This window comes from Lithobates pipiens, unplaced genomic scaffold (assembly GCF_037356315.1).
Source record: "Lithobates pipiens isolate NorthernLeopardFrog02 unplaced genomic scaffold, aLitPip1_a1.2 Scaffold_18, whole genome shotgun sequence".
In the NCBI taxonomy this organism is placed as follows: Eukaryota; Metazoa; Chordata; class Amphibia; order Anura; family Ranidae; genus Lithobates; species Lithobates pipiens.
Genome location: NW_027507758.1, coordinates 293,665,732 through 293,688,050, shown reverse-complemented (window position 1 = coordinate 293,688,050; position 22,319 = coordinate 293,665,732). Strand labels below are relative to the sequence as shown.

The following is a 22,319-nucleotide window of genomic DNA, read 5'->3' as shown; positions in this document are numbered from 1 at the left end:
ACTACAAACCAGAACTATAATGGTGTTCGTATAGTTAAAAAAAAAAAAAAAATCTAGTATTTCATGCTAGTCATCCTTTCATCTTTACTTTTTATGTGACTGGTTATTTCACAGTTTGGGACAATAAAACTGTATGAAGCAGAGTCGCATCATAAAAATGGTTGTCAAGGGACAGCTTATGCTTGCTTCCGGAACATATTAGCAGCTGAATGAAGGAATTGCTCAACGTGTATGTTTTGTCAAAACATTTTAGTTTTAGAATTATTTTTTTTACTAGTGAAAGTTTAGAGCAGGGATCTCCAAACTACAGCCCAGGGGCCAAATCCAGCCATCTACAAGACGGTGTCACAGACTCAGATGGGGACCCGGATGTAAGGGGGGACTTGAATGAGTACCCTGATATAAGGGGGACTTTGATGAGGACCCTGATGTAAGGGGGGACTTTGAAGACTAGGATGTAAGGGGGGGACTTTGATGAGGACCCGGATATAAGGGGGGACTTTGATGAGTACCCTGATGTAAGGGGGGGACTTTGATGAGTACCCTGATGTAAGGGGGGGACTTTGATGAGGACCCGGATGTAAGGGGGGACTTTGATGAGGACCCGGATGTAAGGGGGGACTTTGATGAGGACCCGGATGTAAGGGGGGACTTTGAAGACTAGGATGTAAGGGGGAGAGTTTGATGAGGACCCGGATATAAGGGGGAACTTTGATGAGGACCTGGATGTAAGGGGGGACTTTGATGAGTACCCTGATGTAAGGGGGGGACTTTGATGAGGACCGGATGTAAGGGGGGACTTTGATGAGGACCCGGATGTAAGGGGGGACTTTGATGAGGACCCGGATGTAAGGGGGGACTTTGATGAGGACCCGGATGTAAGGGGGGACTTTGATGAGGACCCGGATGTAAGGGGGGACTTTGATGAGGACCCGGATGTAAGGGGGGACTTTGATGAGGACCCGGATGTAAGGGGGGACTTTGATGAGGACCCGGATGTAAGGGGGGACTTTGATGAGGACCCGGATGTAAGGGGGGACTTTGATGAGGACCCGGATGTAAGGGGGGACTTTGATGAGGACCCGGATGTAAGGGGGGACTTTGATGAGGACCCCGGATCTAAGGGGGGACATTGATGAGCACCCGGATGTAAGGGGGGACTTTGATGAGGACCCGGATGTAACGGGGGACTTTGATGAGGACCCGGATGTAACGGGGGACTTTGATGAGGACCCGGATGTAACGGGGGACTTTGATGAGGACCCGGATGTAAGGGGGGACTTTGATGAGGACCCGGATGTAAGGGGGGACTTTGATGAGGACCCGGATGTAAGGGGGGACTTTGATGAGGACCCGGATGTAAGGGGGGACTTTGATGAGGACCCGGATGTAAGGGGGGACTTTGATGAGGACCCGGATGTAAGGGGGGACTTTGATGAGGACCCGGATGTAAGTGGGGACATTGATGAGGACCCGGATGTAAGGGGGGACTTTGATGAGGACCCGGATGTAAGGGGGGACTTTGATGAGGACCCGGATGTAAGGGGGGACATTGATGAGGACCCGGATCTAAGGGGGGACATTGATGAGGACCCGGATCTAAGGGGGGACTTTGATGAGGACCCGGATGTAACGGGGGACTTTGATGAGGACCCGGATGTAACGGGGGACTTTGATGAGGACCCGGATGTAAGGGGGGACTTTGATGAGGACCCGGATGTAAGGGGGGACTTTGATGAGGACCTGGATGTAAGTGGGGACATTGATGAGGACCCGGATGTAAGGGGGGACTTTGATGAGGATCTGGATGTAAGATGGGACTTTGATGGCAACACTGATGTAAGGGAGCATTCTGATTTGTACCCTGATGTAAAGGCTAAGTTTAATGTATGTGGGAACACTGATGGGGATCCTGATGTAATGGGGACTCTGCTGAATAATTTTTTTCAGCCCAAAAATATTTGTAATCTATACAATGTGTACTGAGAAGTTTGAAAATACTATACTATACTCTGCCCTGCCCTGCAATACTATACTATACTATGCTATGCTATGCTATACTATACTCTGCCCTGCCCTGCAATACTCTGCCCTGCAATACTCTGCCCTGCAATGCCCTGCCCTGCCCTGCAATGCTCTGCCCTACAATGCTCTGCCCTGCAATGCTCTGCCCTGCAATGCCCTGCCATGCAATGCCCTGCCCTGCCCTGCAATGCCCTGCCCTGCAATGCCCTGCCCTGCAATGCCCTGCAATACTCTGTCCTGCAATGCCCTGCCCTGCAATGCCCTGCCATGCAATGCCCTGCCCTGCCCTGCAATGCCCTGCCCTGCAATGCCCTGCCCTGCAATGCCCTGCCCTGCAATGCCCTGCAATACTCTGCCCTGCAATGCCCTGCCCTGCAATGCCCGCCTATACTCTGCCCTGCCCTGCAATGCCCTGCCCTGCAATGCCCGCCAATACTCTGCCCTGCCCTGCAATGCAATGCCCGCTAATACTCTGCCCTGCAATGCAATGCCCGCCAATACTCTGCCCTGCAATACTCTGCCATACAATACTCTCAAGGTTATCCAAAGGATGAATTGGCTAATCAAAAAAAAAAAAACACTAGATTCATTAAAAAATAAAAAAAATAATCGGATAGTCGTTGACTAATCGAAGAAATAATCGATAGATTAGTCGACAGACAAATTAATCGTTAGTTGCAGCTCTACACTGTAATGGCTATGGGACATGAAGTGAAGAGATACTCTATATACCCAATGGGACACAGATGGCAAAAAAAAAAATTGAAGGGTTAACCAACCCCCTTTACTCTGTCCAAAATAATAAAAAGAAGTTTGGCCTTTACGTCTACTTTTAAAGTTTTCTAGGTTTGTTTTCTGCATACTTACTATATATATATTTATTTTATTTTATTTTAGATAAAAGACCTCTGCAATCTATGAGCTAAACAAGAGAATCATCACAATGCCACCTGCTGCTCCTCTAATAAGTGGTATTCAAAAGCTGATACTTTATGAGACGAGAGCGGTGAGTAACTACATACTGCGCTTTATTACTGCTTTAGACTTTATTGTTTACTTTTTTTATTTATTTAAGTGTTACAATTGCCTGTTACAAGTTTTAGCTTACTACTTTTAATGTTACCGGAGTGAATTAGGAACTATTTTACACTGTTGTAAATATAAAACTAAGATATTCTTGAAATCGATACCTCTAAGGGCCGGTTCACACTGCGAGCCGCGGCGAGGCGTCTCCGACGTCCTCGCCGCGACTTGCAGGGGGGGTCAGCGGCGACTTGCAGAGGACTTCTGCATAGAAGTCAATGCAAGTCGCCCCCGAAGTCGCCCCGAAGTAGTACAGGAACCTTTTTTCTGAGTCGGAGCGACTCGAGTCGCTCCTCTCAGAACGGTTCCATTGTACTCAATGGGGACGACTTGCGGGAGCGAGGCGAGGCGAGCCGTGTCGCCTCGCCTCGCGCCGCAGTGTGAACCGGCCCTAAAACTCCTGTGTTTGAGAAAAGGAAAGTTTTCCCAATGTAAGCTCCCTACATTTTGAGGGTTTTAGGACTTTTTTTTTTTTTTAAATTCATACTTTTCTATAGCTAGTAGTAGTTGGTTAAAGATGGATTCTAGTTATGAATACATTTATGTATGTTGTAGTTACAGTGGCCCTACTTAAACCAATATACTGTGCTGTTCCCGGTGGCTCCCATGCATGCGAGGGGGTGACTTCATCGCGGCTCCGGCCAATCACAGTGCCGGAGCCGCGATACCCGGAAGTAACCTCCGGGATAGATGTTGCCCACCGGAGGCAGAGACGAGGATGGCTGCGGGGACTTTGTTCTTGGCTTAGTAATTCATAATAAGCTAGTATGCTATGCATACTAGCTCATTATGCCTTTTATCTTGCAGGGTGTTTTTTTTTTCTTTTTTTCAGGAGGGTTTACAACCACTTTAATTGATTGCTTCCAGGTCCCGTGCTGAGCGATTGAATTGCTGCATTCTGAACATAAGAGGTCAGCTGCTCAGCATACGAGCCATTCAGAGAATGCTTTGCATTTTCTAAATGAATGCAAAGCATTCGCTGATTGGGCGAGGTGGAGAGGCAGGGACAGCGACATCAAAAGCAGCTACCAGGAGCTTGGTATGAATTTTTACAGCCAATGATTGGGATCTTTGAAGGTGTGGCTTCTCCCCTTCCCGCTGCCCAATAATAAAAAAGTGTGCATTTCCGTAAGGGTTAAGTGATACCGCAACATTTTGACTTTTGCATCTGTTTACTCTTATATGTAGTATGTAAAAGTCTGTAATAGGTTTAGACTTACAAAAACAAATAAAACATACATGCAACAGCCCATGTTGTCTAGATGGCTTATGGGTTGTTGCATGTAGTTTATTTATTTTTATTTTTTTACATGCTACAGCTATACAGAATTGTTGTCATGCTCCATATATCAAATCATGCTTTAATTCTTATGTCACATACTTTGATATATGGTAACCTTAAAGCAGGACTGTTGTCTGAAACTCAAAAGCATAGAGCAGGAAGGTTTACATACTTTTTTTTTTTTTCCCTCACAGTAGTATTTCATCTCCTGCTGATTTTATATGTTTGCCCACTGACAAAAAAAAGGATCAGTCTATAATTTTAATGGTGGGCTTATTTTTAACAGTGAGAGACAGAATAGCAACAACAAAAATCCAGAAAAAAAAACATTTCAAAAGCGTTAAAAATTGATTTGCATTCTATTGAGTGAAATAAGTATTTGATCCCTTATCAATCAGCAATGTTTCTGGCTCACAGGTGTCTTCTATACAGGTAATAAGCTGAGATTAGGAGCACTCTCTTAAAGGGAGTGCTCCCAATCTCAGCTTGTTACCTGTATAAAAGACATCTGTCCACAGAAGCAATCAATCAGATTCCAATTTCTCCACTGTGGCCAAAACCAAAGAGCTGTCCAAGGATGTCATGGACAAGATTGTAGACCTACACAAGGCTGGAATAGTCTACAAGACCATCACCAAGCAGCTTGGTGAGAGGGAGACAACAGTTGGTGCAATTTATTCACAAATGGAAGAAACACAAAATAACTGTCAATATCCTTTGGTCTGGGGCATGCAATGATGTCACCTTGTGGAGTTTCACTGATCATGAGAACAGTGAGGAATCAGCCAAGAACTACACGGGAGAATCTTGTCAATGATTTCAAGGCAGCTAAGACCATAGTCACCAAGAAAACAATTGGTAACACACTACGCCATAAAGGACTGAAATCCTGCAGCTCCCGCAAGGTCCCCCTGCTCAAGAAAGCACATGTACAGGCACGCCTAAAGTTTGTTAAGCAGCGGGTGCATGCCAGGGCAAGTCTGATCGTTGGAGGAGAGTACACTGAGTTCCCAGCATAGCTAGATAACTGACCAGGCCTTTCTCTCCTGCTTAGTGTGCTCAGTTTTTACTAGGAAAGCAAAGGGACTAGCAGGAACACCAGGGATTTATTTTGCATAAAGGAAGCAATACAAAGAGAATGGGTAACTTTATCATACAAGTACATGGTACAGTAGGCATGTATCAGGAATATGTGTTGGGGCAACAAACACTTTTTTTTTTTTATAACTGATTCATCTTTATTAGAAATATTTTCCCCAATACAAAATAGCAATAATTTCCACAATTCACAAAAATCTTCATTTCATACATAGATAATACAATGGCGAGGGCGCACCCGACCCACACGTCGCCACGGGTTCGCCCTCCACCCCCCCCAATTCGAGCACACACTGTTGGTACCAGCCCTGCCAATAATGGTCAGCTGGTTGGAAGGTGATGGACACCAATTGATATGGAAGGAAAGAAAAGGGGAAACCAGAGAGAGAGATCCGTTGCCGCCAGCCAACCAGGCAAATGCTAGGCCGCCCCCTCTGTAGACTCCCCTAGGGGGTAGCCCATACCGATCAGCCACGGGTTCCATATTGCCCCAAATTTTTTTAAGTTGTTTTGTTTTATAAACATTGCTCTCTCACACCAAATGGTAGAGTTGATTGCATTAACCCATTGTTCGATTACCGGGGGATTTTTGGCTTGCCAATTTATAGCTATCAGCCGTCTGGCCTGGTACAAACATCTCAGGACAGACAGCTTGATTAGAGGAGAGATTCTATCCTCCTCAAAAATCCCCAATAAACAAATCCTGGCCTCTGGTTTCAGTAGGGTCTAAAAAATCCTATTTATTCTAAGTACTGTTTCTAACCAGTACCCATACAATTTTGGGCATTTCCATACCATATGAAAAAGGTCCCCCGATGCCCCACATCTGGGACAACTGTCACTAGATTTCCTGCCCATTTTCCACAGCTTATAGGGGGTATAATATACCCTATATATAAGGAACAAATGTGACACTCGCTGCGATGGAGATATAGAAACCAATCTCCCCTGTTCAAGAGTCTTATCCCATTGTTCCTGAGTTATCGGGCCCACATCTCCTATCCACCCCCTCCTACTCTTATCCGGGCCCTCTCCCTTCAGGATCCTTCCCCTGATCTTTGTGTATAATCTGGAGATCTGACCTTTTACTTGCCTGCGATCCATGAGTCCCTGGAGTAGGGGAATTTCGGTCCGTTCAATCTCTAATGACCCGTATTGAGCTTGAATACCATGTCTCAGCTGTAGATATTTGTAAAACGTCTTATTAGAGACATCAAATTCCTGTCTAAGGGCTTCAAAGGATTTCATTACATTCCCTTCATATAGTTGCACCAACCTATTAATTCCCTGCCTGTCCCATTCTAGAGATCTATCTATATTGTTTAGTTCACATAGGTATCGGTTGTACCATAGGGGCGTGTAGATAGTTACTCCCACATATCCCATACTTTGCTTTGCATTATGCCATACCTTCCTCATTAGTACATTAGTTCGGGGACCCTCCCTCTTGGAGCCCTGCCCCTTCTAAATGCTGAAGTTGGGCAGCTAAAAAATATGCTCTCAGATGGGGTATGGCCAATCCTCCCTCCGCTACGGGAAGCTGCATCGTCTGCAGCCCAATCCGGGCATGCCCCTTTTTCCAGATTAAGTCTCGGATAAGAGAATCCATTCTTTGGAACCATTTCTGGTTAATCCAGATTGGGGAATTATGTAGGATATATAATATTTGTGGCTGCCAGATCATTTTTATTAGATTGCAGCGTCCCGCCACGGAGAGAGGAAGACCACACCACCTATTGAGTTTCTGCTTCAATTTCGTTAATAGTGGTGCTAAGTTCTCATTAACATACTGATTCACTTCCCCAGAGATCCAGATGCCCAGGTACTTCAGTCTGGGCACTGTCTCTAGGCCTGTAATCGCCGGCGACGCCCGTTGATCCCCAGGTCTAGTCAGTGGCAGGAGAGCTGATTTGCTCCAGTTAATTACAAGACCAGATTGTTGACCAAACTCCCCCATCATCTGCACTACCCTGTTCAGGGTTGAATCCATGTCCCCAATAAAGAACAGGACATCATCCGCGAACAGGGCGATTTTATCTTCCCCTGCTCCGCGCCGGAATCCCTGGATGTCCGGGCATGATCTTGCCAGGACAGCCAGGGGCTCCATGGCTAATACAAACAAGAGGGGAGACAGTGGACACCCCTGTCTTGTTCCTCTCTCCAGCTGGAAAGCCTCAGAAAATTCAGTTCCCATCTTGATTTTTGCCCTGGGCCTATTATAGAGTAATTTTATCCATTGGATAAATTGAGGGCCAAAGCCAAACCTCTCCAACACTCCCCACAAGTAGCCCCATTCCAGGCTGTCGAAAGCCTTGGTCGCGTCTAAGGCCAGAATAGCTCCCGGCCCGTCATTGTCCCTGGGTGTTTGAATATTAAGGAAAACTCTTCTGATATTGGTGCTGGTTGTCCTACCCGGAATAAAACCCGACTGGTCTGGATGTATTAGTTTATGAATATATTTATTTAAACGGGTTGCTAGGGCCTTAGGTAGAATTTTAATGTCCGAACACAGCAGGGATATTGGCCGATATGATGAGACTTCCTGTTGATCCTTCCCCTCCTTGAGTATTAAAATTATATTAGCTTCCAGCATCGAGGCGGGAAGTTCACCCACCTCTAGTGCATGGTTCAATGTCTCCAAGAGTTCCGGCAGTAGCACTTCGCCATAGCGCTTGTATATTTTTGCTGGCAACCCGTCTGGGCCTGGGGATTTATAGTTGGGCATTGCAGCTACTGCATTTTTTAGCTCCTCCAACGTAAGTGGTGAATCAAGACTCAATTTGTCCTGTTCTGGTAGTGTTGGAATTGCTGCTTGAAGTAAGAAGTCAGTGACAAGGCTACCCTGACCCCGCGATACTGATTTATATAAGTTGTTATAGTAATCATGGAGTACTCTCATGATCGCAGGGGGACTAGAAACAAGATCGCCATTTGGCGACTTAATCACCTGAACTGTTGTAGGAGAACTGTTAGTTTGGACCAAAAGGGAGAGGGCTCGACCCACCCTCTCCCCTTCGCCAAAATAGCGCTGACGTTGAAATGTTCGCCTGTTCTCTGCCTTTTTTAAAAGAGCCATTTTATAAACTTGTTGGCTATCCAGCCATGCCTTCTGGCTTTCGGGTGATGGAGCTTCTATATATGCGCTCTCCGCCAGAGTAACAATATTTCTTATTGCTGACTCCTGTTCTCGGGCTTTCCTTTTAATTATTGCAATTTGTTGAATTAATATGCCTCTAATATAGGCTTTTAGGGAGTCCCAGACTATTCCGGGTGGAGCTGTGCCCTTGTTTATTTGGAGAAATTCCCTTATCTTGTCCAGAGAGGGGCTGGATCTGTCCATTAACTCCAACCAACCAGGGTTTATCCTTCACTCCCCTAAGCCTGTTCTAGCTCCCAAAGTCACAATAATGGACAGGGGGGAATGATCTGAAATCCCCCTTGCCCCGTATTCTATATCCTGTACCACCTCTCCTGCCTCTTTATTACCAAAAACCATATCAATTCTTGATAACGTATAATAGGTCCTAGAAAAACAAGAATACTGTCTCTCCTGAGGGTGTCGCATTCGCCATAGGTCACTCAGTCCTATTTCGGATAAAAATCCCTGCAGTCGCCCTGCTCTAACCCCATCAGGTTTAGGAAATCTATCCAGGCTCCCTTCTAGTGTTTCGTTAAAGTCACCTAATACTATCCACGGAACTCCCGGCTTGTCCAAGCAGAACGCCAGCAGTTTATACATAACCTCCAACTTAAAGGGAGGGGGTATATAGATGTTGGCTAGAATATAATATTGCCCTCTCATCAGTCCATATAGAAAAACGAATCTCCCCTCCTCGTCAATAGAGGACTCCTTACATAGGAAATCCGTGCCCCTCCTAACTAAGACACTCACTCCTCTTGAGTATGATGTATGGAAGGAGTGGTAATATGCCTGGAATTTCCGATTATTTAGCTGTGGAGCTGTACTAGGGGTTAGGTGCGTCTCTTGCAGAAAGAGTAAGCCGGGGCCTCCCCTCTCTGTTTCCAACATGACCGCTGCTCTCTTCTTTAGATCTCCCAATCCCCTCATGTTCCATGAAATAATACTTACTCTACTCATGGTCATTGGTAACTGCTAAGTTGGCTGGGGGCAGGGGGAGAGGGGGGAGGGAGACCCGTCCTCCTTCGGGCCCCCCCACCCCTCCCCCCCCATACTCCCCCACTCCCCCCATACCCGCAGTGTGTGCCCGAAGTTCCCCCCATCCCTCCTGCCCATTTGAGCAACCCCTAGGGGTCTCTATTGTGGCCCACATACTCCAAAACTCATCCAAAAGATACCCAAGCTCCCTCTACCCCCACCCTCCCATTTACCCCGCCTCCCCAGATCCAGTAACAGTGTCTAAGTGTCATGCCTTGCTGTGGCATCAATTAATCCCCCCTCGTTTACAAGGAGGGGAGAGTAAAAGAACCCAACAGGGAAAGCAAAAGGCCAATATATATAATTATTGTGCCATACTATAATCCCCCTCTCCCCATCACCCCATCTCATAATAAGTGATCGTATCCACCATAACATACCTTATCGGTCAAGTTACAATTATTTGTGATTTCCAATATACATAAAAAAAAAAAAAAAGAAAGGGGGGAGGGTGGGAGGGGTAAGGGCCAGGAGATGAGGGGCCTCTATCCATCAGACTCCCACCATCCCTCCCTTAACGGTCATACATTTAAATCATACAATAAATTCTCTTGTAGTTCCTACCTATCCTAACTATTTTAACCATCTCCTAACTATTTGACCCCCTCCTCACACATATATTACAACCTAAGAGGGGGATGGAAAAGAAAGAAAAAAAAGAAAACATATATACCATTATTGTGTCCTTCCGTAATCCCCCATCTCCCCCATCCCATAGTAAGTGCGCGTGACTAACATAGAAGACATTATCAATTGGCTTGCGACTATTTATAAATTCAAAAAGGGAGCATATATGTCATTACTATGGCACCCTATACTCCCCAACGCCCCCTCTCCCTATCTCATGATAAGTGCACATATATAACATCGCGTGGGTTGTCAATCAAATTAGTATTATTTGTGAATACAAATTTACAAAAAAAAAAGAAAAAAAAAAAAAGAAAAGGGGGGCCCCCCCCACACCACCCTTAGTGGAAAAACACTGTCAATTAGCTTAACAAAGACCCTTTCTGCTCCTCTAGCCAATTTGCGGCCTCTGTTGGAGAATTAAAGAACAAAATTGAGCCCTGGGCAGACACTCGGAGTCGAGCAGGATACAGCAGAGCATAGGTTAACTTATATTTTTGCAAAGAGCGTTTGATAGGGATAAACTCGGCTCTCTGTTTCTGCAGGTTCAGAGAGAAATCCGGATAGAATGATACTCTAGTCCCTTTGTAGAAAATGTCTCCTAGTTCACGAATTCTTCGCATCAAAATCATTCGATCGTTATAGTTAACAAATTTCAATATTAATGGTCTGCAGCGATCTTCTACTAGCCGAGATCTGGAGGGAACTCTGTGGGCCCTTTCAATAGAAAAAAGTGGTGAAAAAGGGGTATCTTCCAATAACTCCTTAAACCAATTTTCCAAAAAGATGATAGGGTTGGGGCCCTCACTACCCTCTGGCAGACCAATTAAACGCACATTATTCCTGCGATTACTGTTGTCCATATCGTCTATTTTCGATGCCTGTATAGTAATCTGTTTCTCAAGTCCTATTATTTTTTGTTGCAAAGGAGAGAGCTCATCCTCCACTGTACTTAGTCTTCCTTCGAGTGCAGCCGTTCTACAGACAGTATTGCTCAACAATTGACTCATAGAGTGTAATTCGTTTTTAATATTACTGAGTTGGTCATCAAGGCCTAAGATGGAATTCTTGCATTCATTAACTGCCTGCAATATCTCTCGCAACGTGGGTTCACCGGACCCCCTTGCCGGGGATATCGGAAGGTCCGCCACGCTATGGGGGGCCTTGTTCTCAGCAGGGGGTAAGTTATGCATGTTGCTTCCTGAGGCTGGAGTAGCAGGATTTGAAACCAAATGGCCAATACTTCTCCTGTCGCCAGGCGGTCCCTGCGATTTTGTTTGCCCTGCTAATTGGTGATGGCCTTTCCTGCCGGGGGATGTTGCATGGGCAAATCGCTCAAGTTTTGCCGCCGTAGAGGCTTGATTTAATTTTTCCTTGGCTGCCCTAGTTTTATGGTTCCCCTCCCCATATGGTACATCTTCTGTAGCTCTTTTGCTAAGCATAGTAATGCCGGTGTAGTGACAATAGAATCGCTGGTTCAAAAGGCTAATAATATATAATGTTTAGCAATAGACCTGGTCATGCAGCAACAATAGCTTCTTCAGTATATTCAGAGCGGCAACCCAGGCAATACAGTAAGATAGCTTTAACTGGAAACACCTATAAATCAGCCCGGGGGGGGGGGGGGGGGGTAGAAGAAAAGAGGGTATTCACCAGATCAAGGGATACAGAGTCATTGTCCGAATTTTAAACTTTTAGCAATGTTAATGTTGATGGACTTAATCCCCCCCCTCCACCTCCTCCCCCTGGGTTACCGTACACCTGGGCTGATGCCTCAGGTTACACTGTTGAGCCGGCGTTTCACTAATCCCCTCCAACGCTGTCGAGGATTTGAGCTGGGTTCACCTCTCACACCGAATCCTGCTGCGGAGCTTGCATTGGCTTTGTCACTTATCCAGCCATTAGCAGCAGCAGCCCCGCTCGGCAAGTAAACTTCGTCTGCTCGTACTGGCGTCCAGTCCTCCTCCGATCCATCCTCGAGCTGCCTTCGGGGCCGCGATTGAGATCTCGCGATAATCCGAGCCGCCAGCGGGAGCTCGTTCGGATATTCTCGGCTAGCTTCGGAAGTACAGGCTGTACACGCCGCGACCGCCCCAGAGTCCACGAGGCGAGGAGTCAAGGCGGCAGCGTCAGCCACAAGAAGGCAGGTCACTCAATCAATATCCATCGCTTGGTCAGGGGAGACCAAGGGCGGGACGGGGAGAGAGCTCAGGTGTCCTCATCCCACCCTCACTCACATTCACACACCGTCATTCCAGCCACGCCCCCAACAAACACTTTAATATTGATAAATGTAAAGTTATGCACTTGGGGGCTAGAATCATGCACGCATCATAAATACTAGGAGGAGAACAGCTGGGGGAGTCAGTGGTGGAGAAGGATCTGGGTGTTCTGGTAGATCATAAGCTTAATAGCATACAATTCCAAACTGCAGTTTTCAAAGAAAGCTAAATCCTTTCTTGTATTAAGAGAGACATGGACTGCAGAGAGAGAGAGATAATTTTTGCCCCTGTACAACTTTTGGATGGGACTGTGCATAATGTCTATACGGAATAGTGTCACTATGTGTAGGTGTTGGGTGGGACACTCAAAGCAAAAGCATTTGTAGGGGGTAGTTTGGTCTTGGGGAGACTAAAGCAATAAGCTTGACTCTGTGTTGGCAATTTGCTAATCCAGAAATCCCATTTGCTTACTTGATTTTGGTGCAGGAGAGTTATTCCCAAACACACCCATTTCACAAATTTTATTTGTGAGTGATGACAATCAAGAAAAAGAAGTTGTACCGCATTGGTTTTAGAAAGCGAACCCGCCCACAACATATATGGAGGATAATAGATGCTGACTTCTGTGAATTACTAAGAACTCACTGATTACTTGTTACCTAGAATTCATCTTCAGCTTCCATGGAGAGCCATGAGCTTCGTGAAGTCTGAGCACGGCTCTGACGTAAGATGAGTTAATATATCAATTGCTTTTTTCAAAGAACCTCTTTAGTACTGTGGAAATAATATGGTAACTTTGTATGTTTATTGAACAAGCCACAGTAAAGGCTTCTACAAAGTTACCAATTACAAAAGCAGTTTATTGTACTTGTTACATTGTATCTTGTGGTCATGTAAGGTGACTTTTTCTTTTGATTTATGTCTCAAGTGGTCACCCTTCTGTTAACTTAATAAATACACAGCTTTTATACGTCCTTTAAATCAACTTTTTTTCCAGCACTTTTAGCACAATTTATAAATGTATGAAATGTTAAAGAGGAACTGCATGTTATGTTATTTTTACAATTGGTGCCTATAAAGTCATGTGATGGAGTCTTGGTAAACTTTTTGATTCAAAGAGGAACCACAGTCTGTTCACATCATTTATAATAAAAACATCTTTGCCATTCTGAAGCCTCCCTCCAACCACTTTGCATATTATTTTATATACGTTGTGATTCTGTACTTGCCAAATATGCTGCTGAAATCTCCCTCCACGGAGTCTTGCTGCGACCATTTTAACGGTGGGCAGCTGAAGCTGCTGCCTGTTCACTTCCTGGATTTACACAAACACACAGAGGTACACCTTCTCCAGCTCTGCAGCTCTCATTAACCCTCATATGACTCATCCCCTCTCCCTTCCTGGCAAACTCACAAGAGTGAGAGAGAGCTGTGCATGATGTCATAAGCCTAGGCTTTTTACCAGACGAGAAACAGGAAGTGGGCTGTATAAGGTATTTAGTGGCAGAAAAAAAAAATGTTTTACTATCCAAAGTTAAGACAACAAGGGTAGAAAATGTAATAGATGGAAAGATTAAAAAAATGACTGAAGGTCCACTTTAATGAACTGATAGATCAGACTTTTGCATTACACGTGCAAGTGCCATTATTGCAAAGTTGAAAGCTTCCGTGATACAAAGCAATAACACTTAATCTTTTAAATTAAACTATTTCAAGCACTAGTTCCTGAAAAAGATTGACCTAATTTGGTGCTCGTGTTCCTTGTCAAGTGCATTTATTTATTGTAAAATTCGTGTTGCATGAACCTGGCCTCAACTTCTTATATTCTTTACAAAAATTGTGCTTATTTTTTTATTTATTTTTTTATTTATTTTTTTAAACAACTTTTCCTGTTTGCAAATTCTGTGAGCCAGATGACCAATGTGAAAAATGTGGAAATTCAAATGATTCTTGCTGGATGCTACATAAATTTGCCCATGCCTAATTTACTGGATGTTGTGCAAAGAATGAACAGATCCGCAAGGTTTCATCATCCTTTCAATGTGGTGGAGAATAGTTCTATAGTTAGAAAATATATATATATATATATATATATATATATATATATATATATATATATATATATATATATATATTTATTTGAAGATACAGGAATATTTATAGATGACATTGTTATATGCTCCTACATTCAGGTGATTGGACACTGGGTAACAGAGCTGCCAGGACCCCCTTATAACCCCTCGTAATCTCAGCAATCATCATTTTGTGGTAGTGTCATTGGGTGATGGATGTTTCCCCTCTAGTGAGGAAGCTTGCTGGATTTAAGTTTTTTTTCCCTGACTGCCCAACAGTAATACATTCTACTTGCACAGCTCCTGGATCGGTGCCCTGGGTATGCAGCGGAGACTGTGCCCAGACCCCACAGTAGAAGAAGCTGAACTGACCTGCAACATGGCTTCGGAATGGGACCCTGCTTTTGGCACTCATCTTGGTACTTTGTACAGTGCATGGGTGCCCTACAGGTCCAGGGCAGTGGCCAAGCAGTCCTGCATGCCCCTTATAACAGCTGCATCTCTGGGTCCTTGACATTTGTTTGCTCTATTTACCACCCCTTATTGTGTTGCTTTTGGACATCCCAGTTATCTATGAATATCCAGTACTACATGATAAAGAAAAAGGGGTTTTTGACTTGAAGTTCAGTACTTGATTTCCATTACTTTACATACGTACGGGACACAAGGCCCTCCTATCTTGTCTGTAATCCTCTATTGCTTACTAAAAACTGAGGATTGTCAGGCGTGGAAGGGGTTATATGGGGGTCCTGACAATCACTTGAAGGCAGGAGCATGTAACCCAGTTGTCTATGAATATGCCTGTGTTCTATGCTATGACCAGCTCCTTAGGTTTTACCTGTACATTTATATCAATCCCTACTCAACTTCTACATAACTGTAAAATGAAAGGTCTACATTCTGCAAAATGCAATTTATACTGCTATATCTTTCCTGAGGCTTATTCTTTCTCTAAACTGTTTTATTGTCTTTTCTACGTTCCTTCTAAAGGATTTAGACCACAAAAGTATTTTATTTCCTTACAATTTAAAGTGGAACTATAGGCAAAGGTTATAACCCTTGTTTGTTTTTTTTTTACATTCTTTTTTTGTTTTGCCATATGTGCCCCATTGGGGAGATTTACCTTCACATCCCGTCCCATAGCCAAAACAGGAAATGAGAGGAAATCTCTGAAAATTAAGGGAATCCCCTGGAGTCCCCCAGGCTACCAGAACCATTGGAGGATTTCCCTTCTATTATGTCTCTGGGGACAACCTGAAATTTGGTATTTTCTTTTACTTTCAGTTTCAATGATAATGGTAAACAAGACAAATAGAGAGGATGAATCTCCCCAACAGACACTCTATCCAAACCTAAAGCAAATGTTTTGCCTTTTAATTATACTTTAATTTTTTTTTAACCTAAACCTTGTTTGCACTGACAAAAAAAGGATTGTAGGATATGTTCTAGCCATCAAATATGACTCCTTTCCTTTGGTAATTTCCTGGAATGTGCAAACAGTTACTTGTAACACAGTGATGCGCAACCAGCGCAATCTGATCTGTGTTTGACTGCATTCAAACAGTGAAAATATTTAATCATTATTGAATTAATCATTATTAACAATAATAATCATTAATATTTATTTAATGTGGATCATCTCAATTATGACAGTTGACAAAATTCAACCTGACTCCCAATATTATTCTTATGTCGGCCATACACGGTTCGAATTTCGAAAGAATTTTCTTTTGAAAATGGTATCTAAGAATTTTTGGATTTCGCACCATTAGTGGGCTGCAGCAACAGCCGATTTTCGTGCAGCAATCAAATTTGAGGAATCAGACGTGTTGGAAATTTTTTGAAAAACCAATGATTTTCTAAGCAATGATGGGAGAATCGTGCGAGAAATGAAATAAGAAAAAAAATACGCATGTGAAAGAAAAGACGGAGAGAAAAGAGGATTCCCGGCCACGAAAATTATTTTCTGTAGCAACATGAGTTGAAATTGAAGGCTTGGTCGGCCGAGTTTTGAAAAATTTGAAAGAAGAAACTTTCTGATTTTGAAAAGAAAATTTGTTCAAATTCGACCATGTATGGCCTGCTTTAGCAAGTCATTTTCCTGTTTCAGACACTTAGAAACTGATTGGTTTCCATGCACAGCTGCTCCAGTTTTGATAAATTTCCCCCCACAGTATTTTTATATATAATGATGAAGCAACAATACTATGGGACAGACCCATTAAAACCTAGGAGGGGATTCTTTGGCTTTTTACATTGCAACCACAGGGATCTGAAGATCCTTTACAGACCTATTTAGGGGCAGACATATTTAAGACCTATTTAAGACCTTAAACACAGTCTCATAAAAACAAAGATACCGTATATGCCGGTGTATAAGACGACCGGGCATATAAGACGACCCCCTAATCTTACTGTTGTTTAAGCATTTTTTTCTTGTACTTACCGTATAAGACGACCCCCTTCCAAGGCTTCCGACGCTTGATATTTCGTCCTTCTTGCTGGAGCAGGAGCTGGCGCCATATCCTTCTTCCTGCTTTTGATGGAACCAATCACGGCGAGCGATGTATTCTATTAATGAATACAAAGCCTGCTTGGATTGGCAGAGGCTGTATCATCATCAGCCCGCGCCTTTCTGACTCTCAAAGCCAATCCGGGTAGGCTACAGAGTAGCCTGCTCGGATTGGCAGAGGTTGTTACTCCAATCCGAGCAGGCTCTGTATTCATTTGAATACATCGCTCACTGGGATTGGCTCAGTGGTATATACTGTATGTAGCTGAAGCTACATACAGTATTACCGAACCCTCAGCAGGCATCAGAGGGGCTGATCTGGCGTATAAGACGACCCCCGATTTTCGGCCAGTTTTTTTAAGTGTAAAAGGTCGTCTTATACGCCGGAAAATACGGTAATATGCACTCAAAGTGTGTAATGCAAAAAGCCGCATGCAGTGCAATCCCACTAGATGACAGCTTTTTCCCAGCCCAGGCACTTCCTCATGAAGATAGCCTCTTGCCAGGAACCATGAAGACCACCGTGGACAACTTGGAGATTGTCAGGGTGGGAAGCAGGGCGCCCGTATTGTGTGGTGGTGACACACAAACCTGCCTAACACTTACAGACTTTGGAATAAATAGGCTGCAGGCACCATTTTTGGGCCGATCAAACCAGTGCCACCATATTGGTAGAGACCAAATGTAAAGTGCATAGCTGTGCCACCTTGCTGCAGACCAAATAAAGGAAGTGCCTTGTAAACGGGGACAAAATGGCCTCCCTCTGGGCGCCATTTTGGGGGATATATAAACGGCTTCGCAATAGTCTCCACAACGTAAAAAGAAAAGGACAAAGTAATTTGCACTCATTTTGTATAAAGTTTTCACTATGTGATCATAAAAATGTAATTGCTGTGATTTTACATTTTTTCCTACAAACATTAAAAAAATGGGACAAAGCAATCTTTGTAATTCTGAATTTTAAATGATCATGCTGCTTTTGATTTTATACACTTCCAACTAAAGTAATCCTATTTTGGATAAATGTATGCGCCCTTGGCTTTATAAGAGCTTGGTTATTCAGTTGCACTGCATAAAGTAATTAGAACATTTATTTATGATTTCTACAAATTAATGAGAAGGAATCCCAATGTTGCTATGGATAAATTATTAGCTGTTCACGCACTTCACAAGGCCTTGGGGATTTGTGCAGTACAGAAATGACTGTATAAACCTGGACCAGCCTATTGAACTTTTGTTTAAAGTAATACGGTAAGTGACATAACGTAGCTATTGTTTTCTTTTTTGTATGTGTGTTTTTTGATACACCTATGAGGATTATTGTAGTTTTGGCACAAATAATCATTTACATAATAATATATAACTGCCTTTTGGAAGTCCGTATAAACCTTGAGATTATATATATATATATATATATATATATATATATATATATATATATATATATATATATATATATATATATATATATATATATATATATATATATATAAAATATTTATTATGTGTACACACACACACACACACACACACTATATCTATATATATAATATAATATATATGTGTTTATGTATAATATAAATATATACATACATACATACATACATACATACATACATACATATATACACACACACACACTCACACTCACACACACCCACATATTACTCAGTTTAGAATCAAATGGGTCAGGATAAAACACTGGTTAGAAATCCATTTACCATTCATTAATTATATGGTATCAGTATATTAAAAAGCTGTTGAGGATGGGAGACCCGTGGCTGTAGTCTGGGCCATAGATCATTTTTTGTTCTGGGGGGAGGAAAAATTATATGCGTTGCCCCTAGTAATGAATCACATCCTAATTGTATTTGATCAGGTCCTTTAGAAAATCAAACCTGATTTCATTTTTTTCCTTCCAGTTTTTATGAATGCTGTTGGCTGTTATTCAGTATTAGGCTGGATTCACACCTCTGCAGTTTTAGTGCTTTTTGCAGTTTGCAGATTTGCACTACAGTCCATTTAACATGGTTTCCTATGGAACACGTTATGTAGTGCAAATCTGCAAAATGCAAAAAGCACTAAAAATGTATAGGTTTGAATCCAGCCTTAGTGTCCAAGCTGAATAAGTGCAAAGTGAGTATACTGCCTACTTAAAAGAAGAGGGTGCCCTTTGCACCTCCTCAGTAAGGTTGGCTATTTTGGTGCAAAGTGCACAATGTTGTGTCAGAGCACTCCCTGACTTTTTTTTAAACTTTTACAGATAAGGTTTAGGAGATATCCTGGGTAGTTACTGGTAAGCCTTATTATAGTCTTACCTGTAGCAAAAATTGGTTGTAAAGGGTTTACAACCACTTTAACGACACCATAGAGCTGCAAAATTAATCATTATAAAATCGTGATCTCGATTCATCTCCCATGACGATCTCTATTGCAGAATTTGCAGATTTTTTTCATATAACAAGTGGAGAGACTTATCTGCTCACTGCCCAGCTGTCAATAGAAAACATCTGGGCAGTTTGCCAAGTTTTTAACATGAAATATCATAACTAACTCTTCCTTCTTAGATCAAAGGGATAAACTTGTGTGTCTGCCAAGTTTTTAACAATGTGTAAATGCAGGAAGTTTAACGACTTAAAGTCTAAGGGTCCTTTCACACGGGGCGGATCAGTTCTGATCCGCCCCGTGGATGTCCGTTTGCTCAGCGGGGATCACTCCGCCGATCCCCGCTGAGCAGGGAGATGACAGCTCCGCCTCTGCACACTGCGCAGGGACGGACCTGTCACAGCGCCGCTCTCCCCTATGGGAGATCGGATGACGACGGACCGCAGTGCCCGTCGTCATCCCGTCGTCATCCGATCCGATCCGCAGACGGATGGAAAAATTGCTTTTTCCTCCGTCACACTTTTTCGGATCGGAGCGGGTCGGATGTCAGCGGACATGTCACCGCTGACATCCGACGCTCCATAGAGCTCTATGGTGCACCCGTTCAGGTCCGCCTGAAAAACTGACAGGCGGGCCTGAACGGGACGTCAGTGTGAAAGAGGCCTAAATCTTTTTCTGACACTTGTTTCTTAAGTTAAAATCAATATTTTTTGCTAGAAAATTACTTGTAACCCCCAAACATTATATATATTTTAGCAGAGACCCTAGGGAATAAAATGTCAGTTGCTGCAATATTTTATGTCACACTGTACTTGCACAGCTGTCTTTCAAATGCAATTTTTTGGAAAAAAATACACTTCAATGAATAAAAAATAAAAAAACGGTAAAGTTAGCCCAATTTTTTTTGTTTTAATGTGAAAGATGATGTTACACCACGAGAATCGTGATCTATCTTCTAAGCAAAAAAATTGTGATTCTCATTTTAGCCAGAATCGTGCAGCTCTACGACACCCCAAGCTAAGGTTGCAAAACACAGTGTGTTTGACTGCACCAGATCGCATTTACAAAATGACCATGCGAACCGATTGCAGTGCGGTTCCAAAAATGGTGCATGCCTGCCTTTGATGCGATTTGAGCTCATTCATAATCAATGGACCTTGATTGTACCCCAATCAACACAGTAAGCCTGGTTTCACACTATAGTTTGCAAGTAAATAGCACAGGAACTGCACTGCATTCTTGTGCGAGTCACATGCGATTCTGTGTAGTGTGATTTTGAATGGGTTGAATCGCGTCGCACCAAAGAAGTGCAGGAACCTTTTTTTGAAAACCAACCATCTGATCTGGTTCAGACAAACACTGCATTTGTGACCTTCTTTTGGTGAGTTGTTAACTTTGAATTGAAACCTGCAGCAGATCAAAAACACAGTGTGATTGCAATGCGAAACTTTTTGCTTCCCTCAGTGGCATGCCTTGGCCCTGTTTTACCCCTGGTTCAGGAAACGCTGTCCCTATGTGGTACAGGAAACGCTGTCCCTATGTGGTACAGGAAACGCTGTCCCTGTGCGTTTCCCGTACCACATATGTATGAACCGGGGTAAAACAGGGCCAAGGCATGCCACTGAGGGAAGCAGAAAGTCCAGCCTGGCTCTAGCATTGGCAGACATGTTGTGGTGCCAACTGATGAATTAATAAACTGGTGAGCCCCACAACAAGCTTACCAGTGCCAAGCTGAACTGTCAGTAGCACAAGCAATATAAAACTCAGCTTAGCCTCAGTCAACTGTCAGTAACACAACCAATGCAAAATTTAGCCCAGCCAGCTTCAATCACATACTTTGTCATTTGCAACACAGAATCACAGACGGTCACTCACTGACTCTCGATTACCTAGTATGAACAGCAGAATGCCAGCAGCAGCACAGCAGTCTGAGCAGTGGTAAGTCTGAGGACACTCTCCGAGACTAGGCCGGAGAGAAAGAGGGACATACATGGACAATACAGCAGCAGTTCATCCATGTGGGGGGCTGGCAGCTACACAGCACTTTACAAGCACTATGCGCTCCAGGGCTCAGGCAATGTTTCTCTCCCAAGGGGAGAGTCGCACTGCAAGCCAACGGGAATACATGGTGTGCAGTGGCAGGACTACGCACACCGCCGGCTCCCATTGTGCTGATTGGTGATAGATCTGTCAGCCTTCAGCCCGAGCTCAATAGACCGGACTGGCAGTGTACTACAACATGCGTGTGGGTATGCCTAATGATCTATTACACTTGTTGCAGCTGCATTATTACACTCTGTGTGCCACTGTCTATCGCTGGTGCCATGTGCGGCTGCAGAGCAGGGACACCATGCATTTCATTTTGTTTGGGGGGGGGTGTTGAATACCCCTGACCCCCCCCTTGTCTATGCCCCTGTCTGTAGTAATGGCAACATTGTGATATCTTTAAATGTCTGTTGGAAAGAATTTACAGTCACAGTTCTTAGATTTTAATGGTTCGGTAATAAAGTAAGATGTTTTTATCCACGTAAGACCACATTATTAATCCCATTCTCTTCTTTGCTTGTGTATCCTTGGTTATGACTAGCAGGAAAGACTTGCTTAAAGCAGATCTTGCACTGAAAGGAAAGGTCCGCTTATTACAAAGTGGCCCTCTGCTATCCAAAATTACTACATTAAAGTGGTTGTAAACCCTCCCCCACAACTTTGTCCCATGTAAATCAGCATAAAAATCATAATGAACACTGCTGGTAGATATCTCCTTACTTGCTTAGTATTGTTGTAATCCTGTTTGTTCTGTAGAATGAAGTCACAGAGCATGCCCAGATCTCCCCTG

General features: G+C 43.5%; 1 protein-coding gene across 3 annotated transcripts in view; it reads left to right on the top strand.

Annotated features, from left to right (window-relative positions):
* The window catches only part of FIG4 (FIG4 phosphoinositide 5-phosphatase), a 407,091-nt gene that overhangs the window by 26,589 nt on the left and 358,183 nt on the right, over positions 1-22,319 (top strand). For all 3 annotated transcript variants that reach the window (XM_077487135.1, XM_077487137.1, XM_077487138.1), the window contains one exon: positions 2,923-3,031. In XM_077487135.1, coding sequence (XP_077343261.1) covers positions 2,969-3,031 — 63 coding nt within the window. In that variant the 5' untranslated portion in view covers positions 2,923-2,968. Of the gene's footprint in view, positions 1-2,922; positions 3,032-22,319 lie in introns of those variants that run through there.